An 8,330-nucleotide genomic window follows, 5' to 3' on the forward strand; every position below is an offset into this window, starting at 1 on the left:
CAGAAAACAATTAAGCTTTTGAATTTGTAGAAGATCCTTCTCGGAAAGCCGAAATTGCATCTCCAATGCATTGTATCACATTCAACAAAGAAAAATTAAATTGAATCAATAGCATGTAGATCAATTCAATAAAAGAATAAATTAATCATAAAAAGAATGATTGAAGATCAAACTCTTTGTAGCACAACGTCAAGAAGGTGCTGATAACGTGTTGTAGGGCTAATTTACTGAATCATATAAAGGATAGAGAGAGGGGTGCAGCACATAGAGAGATAAGAAATAGATGTGTAATTGTAAGGTGTGTGTTATCTCACCACATTGTGCTTTTATTTATAGTAGTAGGGAAGGTTAAATCCTTACCCTAATAGGATTACAACTCTAATAGGATAATATATAGTCTAAGAGATATGGTAGAATCCTATAAGGATATCCTAGATATATTAGGATTTACATAATCACATTCCTAATCTAATAAGACGGCAACAAAAAATAGTTTTTTCATTATAATTTTACGGAAATCGAATTCTCTTTTTGTTGGCCGAATTCTTTTGGTCATAGTTTTTTCATTTTAATTTTCACTAATTTTTAGCTATGCCTCCTGAAATTCGATTTTAATCTTATTTTGCTCTATGTAACTCAAAAGTTATCACTTTACTCCCTAAAACTCAAAGTTCGCTCCACTTAAACCCCTGGAACTCGATTTTGATCCCACTTTGCCCCCTGAAACTAGAAAATCGTCTCTATAAAACTCGAAATTCATTCCACACTGCCTTAGATTTGTTAATTTCTTATGTGAATTTGATTTGAATGCAGTAGACTAATCAATTTCTATTTTATCTTTTTCATCTCTTCAATTCTTTTAAACAAAATATTCTATGATTGTTAAATGTTACGCATAATGGAGATTATAGTCAAATTGTTTATATGTTTCGTGATGGGCTTTAGTTGTTTTTGTATTTTGTCTCTCTTTAAAATATTTAAAAACTAGTGAAATTGTTTAAAATATATTATATATTTGTCTTTATATGTAAGACTCTCTAATTGAACCAATTCGTCTAGCTATAAAAAATAATATACGTGCATTAATAATAAGGCATATGAACCATATTATTCACGTAAGATGTGAAATGTTAAAATACGTTACTTATGTTCTCAATTCTCTCTATTGAAAATTTGAAATAAGACATCCTTAAAAATAAACTGTAGAGTACTTTAACCCTAAATTATAGAAAACTTTAACGAAAAGTTTCCGGTATTGTTCACTTTAACGAAAAGTTATATTTTTACACTAAAAAATCAATTTTGGTACTATTCAATTTACCCCTCATTTTTTTCTTATCGTTAAAACTCAAAGTTTTCAAAACATTTTCATTAGTTTTCCTTAAATTATATGTGTGATCCACATTTATTTTCTAATGAGTGGGTGAGTCTGTGTTGAGCAACGTGGCCCAATATGCAACGGTGGTGACTAGTATCAGCCCATCTCCTCTCTCTCTCCCTGTGTGTGTGTGTGTGTGTGTGTGTAAAGTCGCACCCCCGCCAGTGCCCGTGCCTGAGTGGCATCCTTTCTCGTCGTGGCAATGGAAGCCTCAGTTTCTTCCTCAATACTCATGAAAAATCCAAGCATTTCCAACAGCAGTCTATTGTTTGAAAGCAGAAACATTGCAAAGTGTGCAAGCTTTACCAGAAAACCACAGAAACTTGCGATACAAAAACCAAGCAAAAAAGCTTGGAGGATTGCAGCAATCGACGATGTTTCAGCTGTAGCTGATCCGACCCCGGTCGTCATCACCTGGCAAATTGTTGTCGGAGCTATAGGTATGTATATATATGTGTGTGTGTGTGTGTGTGTTTATTCTTACATCTTATATAAGTGCTTTATTACTTTTAGTGATTTCAATTTTGTTAATATTTTTGCAGCTGGAGTAACACCTTTTGTGGTCGCTGGAATTGAATTCAGCAAAAGAATAGTAAGTTCAGGAATATTACATGAATTCATGTACAAAAATGAGTTTATTATCCAATAAATCATATGTTATTAAGTGAAAATATGTTATTGATTATGATTTATGCAAATGTGGTATTGGTAGATCGCACAGAAAAGATGCGAGGTATGCAGAGGGTCAGGACTTGTTTTGACCAAAGACAACTATGTGAAATGTCCTGAATGTGGTATGCTTCATACTCCATTTATTTGCTTCTATATATTATCAAGGGACCGAAATTCTATATAGGTTCTTTTATTTTTGGGACGTGATTTTCCGGTTTTCTCCTTTTGCGTTTCTTCTCTTGTCTCCGTCTTTTTATTCTTTTTTAAGTTATTCAATTCAAAAGTTAAAAGAAAAAAAATGAAGTGTAGGAGAAGAAAAGGGATGTGCAAATATTTTTACTCTTATTCTTCTTGGACTGAAAATTTAGCGGTTTTTTTGTAAGTTAATTTATTTCCTTTTTGTTTTTGAATTCTTCTTTCAGGTGGATTTCTCCCTTGGCAATCATGGAAAAGATTCTTTTCTGGCTAAGATCCAATAATTTTTAGCATTAACACATTTTCTATAAGGTTCGATGGAGGATGTTTGATCCAATTTTATGATGCAACTATTGAAGCATAAGTTGCTTTGTACATGTTGGTGTGTGATTTCGTGGGATAAGACAGCAATGTGAAAGCTTGTAGAATTTGGAGGGGAAAGATCACAATCTGCCAGGCAGAATGGGATCTGTGAATAATGTTTTGTGCCTGTATGCTTGCAGTGCATTGAACAACTGTTATATAAACAGGTCAATTCCTAAGCCCATGTTCAATGATTTAGGGTAGATTATCGTATAGTTTGTTTAAAAAATAAAAAAAAAAAAAGTAGGCAATCCAAATACAATTTTGAGCCTATTTGATGAGAAATAAAACATCCGGAAGAATGCCCTTGCTAGTCATAATTTTTTTAGCTCACATTACAAATAAGCTGGTCACTTCATGAAAGCAGAAAGACTCATGAACTACATTCTGTCGGAATTTGTAGGGTGGAAAATAAATTTTACAAACTCTCTTTAAGATCTTTAATCCTAAGGTTGATGTATTCACTTATATGAGATAGAAACTATACACCTTTTGGGGCACTACCTTTATTTTCATCAAGCTTGGTCGCCCTAAGGTAGGGCCTTCTTCCTTTCCATGCATGCTCCATCTCCAAAGATCGAGAACACCCTTTGTAGATTTCGGTTGCACCTAGCAATCGTATGAGTAGATTGTCTACGCACTCTGTTTCCAACAAAGATCAAACCGCGTAGTTCACCTTTAGAACTAAGGTGAGAATGGAGAAGGATGGTTTTGGTGGTGGTAGTGTTTTCTCTCTTCTAGAGAGAGAAAAAAACTCACTGAAAATATTAATTTTTTCTACTTGGTTATAGAGGATGACCAGTACTTGTCTTTCTTCTAAGGATGTGTGGAAGACAAACTCTTACACATGCATGTGTGTCAAGAAGGCCTTGAACTTCTTGTGAAAGTTTCACATCTTTCCACTCTTCCTCTACACACCACCATATAAGGGCAAACTTGAATTTATCATCACTTTTCATATCACATCCTTTCAAAATGGGTAATGAGCCATCATTACCCATTTTGGACCATTAGTGCACTCCAAATCATCTTAGAACTTGTAACAATCCCAATGGGTTTGGGCCTATGGACCTAACAACTCTTAAAACTATTTCGATGCCCATTTTAGACATATAACAACCACTATAATTAATTAAACAGTTTAATTAATTATTTAACCAAACTAATTAATCTAATTAATTATTTCCATCACCTTAATCCTAGAATAGAGTGTGCGATCTTTTTAAGTTCTTATTAATGATTTTTATTTTTTAATACAACAATATATTTTACACCAGAGGAAGGGAGGAGTTCACCTAAACCACATAATGGACAACCTAATTTAGTATCAAATTCGCCATCTACGAGATTCAAACCTAAGACCTCTCACTAACAAGTGAAGATGAATACCACCAGACTAAGTGACGGTTATGAGATGAATTAGACTCTTTAATTATTTTACCAAGTTTAAAACTCACCTTTTAATCCACCTTTTTTGTGAAGACAACAATGATTGTCTTTGAGGATCGCATAGACCATGTCATGCGCCTAGTCGCATGTCATGTTCTCCTAGTCAATGTACTATATATGGGATAACATATTCAATTCCAAATTATAATGCAATACAGTCATTTTCTAATACAATTCTCTCGAATACTATTTAGGCTATTTCATGTCAAGTGCCTAAGCGACCAACTCATGATTCAACTGGATAGATTTGAAACTTCATTCCAAATCACAACTTTTTTGCCAAAGACTTCTAATCCATGTCGATGAGCATTCTCCTTCAATTGTGAAGGTTAGAGATTCATTTTTGTACATTCACTGGCCTCCATGATTAGGTAGTTTAACCCCAACAATGTCGTGGGCACCCTCTCACATCAAAGTGCCTTTAATATAATCAAAGATTAAGGACCTAACCACAAGACAATTGTGATGCCTCGGGTCAAAGGGCTAATTTGCAATATTACAACGATCGAGCTACTATTACATGACCATGTATCTAGCATGCATACATAAGATCTCGAGGAAATCACGTTCAATGAACTTAATCTTTATTAACAGATACACATTTGTCTTAGTGACTCTCACTAATGGCTTAGACTAGCCATGCATCCCGTCTTACAATGTGCAGAATAATGTCTACCAGTTTTACCGGATTAGAAGATATCCACTAGAATAATCCAACGAACAAGAACAATGTTTATCATAAACACATATTAAAAAGGTCTCTTTAACGTTATCTCATAAGTTACCTCTTACATATGTTTATAATCATTATCCATGCACTCACTAATGAGATTGCCTTGAAAATCTACCTACAGTGATCTTGCCAATGATTAGATTATGAACTAATCCCTAAATTACCTGAAGCAATCCACTAACCTTGATTGCTTTTACGGTATACATCCAACACATTGGGCACCATGAAAGTACAATAGATAACAAAAGTTCTTGGCTAAGATCTCACACTACTAGAATTTTGAACTCAATACTAGAGTTAAAATTAAAAGTTTCCACTTATAAGTATGGAAGAATGCTATAAGACCGTAGTGCTAAATAACTTCAACTGACCTATGTTAAAAAAAATAAAATGTCCATCAACCTATACGGAAATATTAAAAATTATTTATTGACCCAAACTAAATTTTTGTAATATAATACTAAGAACAACCAACACTTTCAATTTCACCTACATATTTCCATTGATCCAAATTAGCTTCCATTCACTTATAATAATAATATGTCACATCTATGTGAAATAATTGAGGAGAACAAATTTCACACCAATAAGAATTACAACTAAATTCATGCAACTAAGAAAAGAACATACAAGTTTAACTTTGTCACACCGATGTAGTACGTGTCAAGAGCTCTCTTATACTGTAGTATTGGAATCCTTGGAGTTTCCAACAATAAAAAGTATTATTAAACTAAGGAATTGCTACAACTAGTATAATGCATTTGTCCTTGAAATCTAAGACTTCCTTTATCTCCGAGTGAGAGTTTTTCTCTCCTATTGAGAGTCTTTCTCACCTTCTGGTGTGAGTCTTCAAAAATCAAGAAATCCCAGTGGTATCGACCCTAGCCTCAACCGGGGTCAATCATCGTTCCCTCCCTTCTCTTTTTCTCTTCTCTGCTCTTCACTTCTACTGCTCTCTCTCCATGCTTTCTACCCCGATCTTGTCTATCCCTCTTGCTCAATTGGTATCCCTCATTTTGTTCATTAAATTTTTTATTTTCAGCCATGAATATTGTTGAGATCGTGTGTAGAGCTTCGGTGTTTTCACCGGCTCCGGTGTTTTTAACACCACCACCTTCTCCTGGTTATCTGCTTTTACCGGCAGCGTTGTTCGTGGGCTTCCATGAACTTCATCCCGATAGTTGGCTGCCTTCGTTCAGGTGTTGGCTATCTTTTCTTTGTGGCTGTGCTCGTGAAGCTGATCGGAATTGGATGAAACGTCTGAAAAGACGATACTCGATTGTGGATAAGGATTTGGACAGATTGAGGTTTACTGTGGCGACGATGGATGTAGTGGATGGTTCTAGAATCTATAATTTTGTTTGTGTGTTTGGGCTTCAACAGTTGGTTGGTCCCGTTGTCCTCTGTTTGTCTTGGCCCACTTTTTGCTTGTCCATATGTTAGCTTTGGGCTTTGGTTGTATTTTTGTTTGCTTCTAGTTAGTAATAAAAGTAGCACTTTGACCCAAAAAAACAAAAAAAAAAAAAAAAAAAAAGGGAAAAAAAGGGAAAAAAAAAAGTATTATTAAACTTTATCATGGGTGCTAAAAGTCCCCATTATGATTAGATTTTCTCCTTTTAATTTGGAGGTCTAATTCGCTGACTTTGGAGGATACATTTTGGGTACAAAAGCTTCCTTTCCCTCATGAGAGACTCTCTCTATCTGAGAGTCATTTCTCATTGGTTGTGTGAGTGGACCTAATCTCCACAAATTCCAGAGCTGCCGACCCTAGCTATGGCTAGGGGCAGTGGCAGTCATTTCCTCCTGCCCTTTGTCTTCTCTTTTCTTTCCTGATTTTGCTTTATCCCCCTGCTCCCCACCCCGATTTGGCTTGTCCTTCACATCACAATGGCGTTCATCATCTTTGACCATCTCCACTTCGTTCTGTAGTCACTGTTTCATCGAGAGAGTGTGTTGAGTTTCAATGTTCCCACCAACTCGAGTGTTCACAACACCACCACTTTCTATGGTTGCTGGCTTTGTCGGTAGCGTTGCTTGGGTATTGTGACGAGCTTCTTCCACTTTGTGATTGGTTTTTTCCTTTGTGGCTGTGTTCGAAAAGTTGCTTGCAGCTGGTTGATGCGATTAGAGAGGTGTTCGTCGACTGGAGGCGTGAAAGCTTGCAGATCGTGTTGGTTCACTGTAGTAGAGGCAATGGAAGTAGAAGACTAAGGTTTCTTTTGCAAGTTTCTGGTTTGGGCCTGAATTCTTATTTAGGCTTTTTTTGTTTAACTTTATTGGTTCAATTTTGCTTGTACTTCTTTGACTTAGACCTTTGTTGTTTAAACTTAAGTTGTTGGTAATGGAATTGTTTACCTTTGTACCAAAAAAATAATATTGGCTGACTGTGAAGAGCCGTACATTCTTCCAAACCCTCAACTTCAAATAATATTCGCTGACTTTGCTAGATCTTGTACATTTGTCAAAATATATCACCTTCACATATTCTAGTTCTATCAATTTCTAATAAAAGGTCCAAAATTATGTGCTGGTGTTGTTTTTGATTGATTAGTCTGACTTTATGATCTAGCAAACTAGAAAATGACGGTAGCTACCTAACCATGACCACATTTTTCATTCTTTAAAATGTGCATGATATATAATAAGAACAATCTCACTCAAATTTACGGGAACACACATGATCATAACCAAAATAGGGATTTTTTGTGAGGGTTAGAGGTCTATTATCTTTTACATTGACGCGTGTAAGGAAGTGAGGGATCCTAAAATGATTATTTTTGTAATTTTATTTTAATTTTTTTAAATGGTTAAATACGAATAATTGCGCACCTTTAGGGGTGATTGTCACATCCCGACCCGGGCGGGACCACTTCCTGGGCCCGCACCACCACCGTAGCACAATATTGTCCGCTTTGGGCCCCAACTATGCCCTCACGGTTTTGTTTCTGGGAACTCACACGAGAACTTCCCAATGGGTCACCCATCCTTGGAATGCTCTCGCGCGCTACTCGCTTAACTTCGGAGTTCCTACAGAACCCGAAGCCAGTGAGCTCCCAAAAGGCCTCGTGCTAGGTAGGGATGAGAATATACATATAAGGATCACTCCCCTGGGCGATGTGGGATATCACAATCCACCCCCCTTAGGGGTCTGATGTCCTCGTCGGCACACACGCAACCAGGGTTAGGCTCATCTGAACGACGTGGCTCACTTCGAGGCGGTATAGTTCTGACAGAAGACACAAAGAAATTCTCAAGATATACAGGACTGCAACCTAGGCTCTGATACCAAATTGTCACATCCCGACCCGGGCGGGACCACTTCCTGGGCCCACTCCACCACTGTAGCATGATATTGTCCGCTTTGGGCCCCGACTACGCCCTCACGATTTTGTTTCTGGGAACTCACATGAGAACTTCCCAATGGGTCACCCATCCTAGGAATGCTTTCGCGCGCTACTCGCTTAACTTCTGAGTTCCTACGGAACCCGAAGCCAGTGAGGTCCCAAAATGCCTCGTGCTAGGTAGGGATGGGAATATACA

At 36.8% G+C, this 8,330-nt stretch overlaps 1 protein-coding gene across 1 annotated transcript; it reads left to right on the top strand.

Moving 5' to 3' along the window:
• Positions 1-1,497: 1,497 nt before the first annotated feature.
• On the top strand, positions 1,498-2,787 carry LOC137743704 (uncharacterized). The gene is made up of 4 exons (XM_068483636.2): positions 1,498-1,818; positions 1,921-1,970; positions 2,091-2,172; positions 2,473-2,787. Exons 1-4 carry the CDS (start codon positions 1,581-1,583, stop codon positions 2,517-2,519), a joined length of 417 nt encoding a protein of 138 aa, XP_068339737.1. The 5' UTR covers positions 1,498-1,580; the 3' UTR covers positions 2,520-2,787.
• Positions 2,788-8,330: the final 5,543 nt, after the last annotated feature.

This window comes from Pyrus communis, chromosome 11 (genome assembly GCF_041283825.1).
Source record: "Pyrus communis isolate YQ-2024b chromosome 11, ASM4128382v1, whole genome shotgun sequence".
Lineage (NCBI taxonomy): Eukaryota > Viridiplantae > Streptophyta > Magnoliopsida > Rosales > Rosaceae > Pyrus > Pyrus communis.

What these genes read in the sequence shown, in the direction of transcription:
- LOC137743704 (XM_068483636.2), top strand. Translation starts at nt 1,581, where the DNA reads ATGGAAGCCTCAGTTTCTTCCTCAATACTCATGAAAAATCCAAGCATT. An exon ending in TTGAATTCAGCAAAAGAATA is followed by an intron (nt 1,971 to 2,090) that starts GTAAGTTCAGGA and finishes TGGTATTGGTAG; the next exon opens with ATCGCACAGAAAAGATGCGA. An exon ending in TGTGAAATGTCCTGAATGTG is followed by an intron (nt 2,173 to 2,472) that starts GTATGCTTCATA and finishes TTCTTCTTTCAG; the next exon opens with GTGGATTTCTCCCTTGGCAA.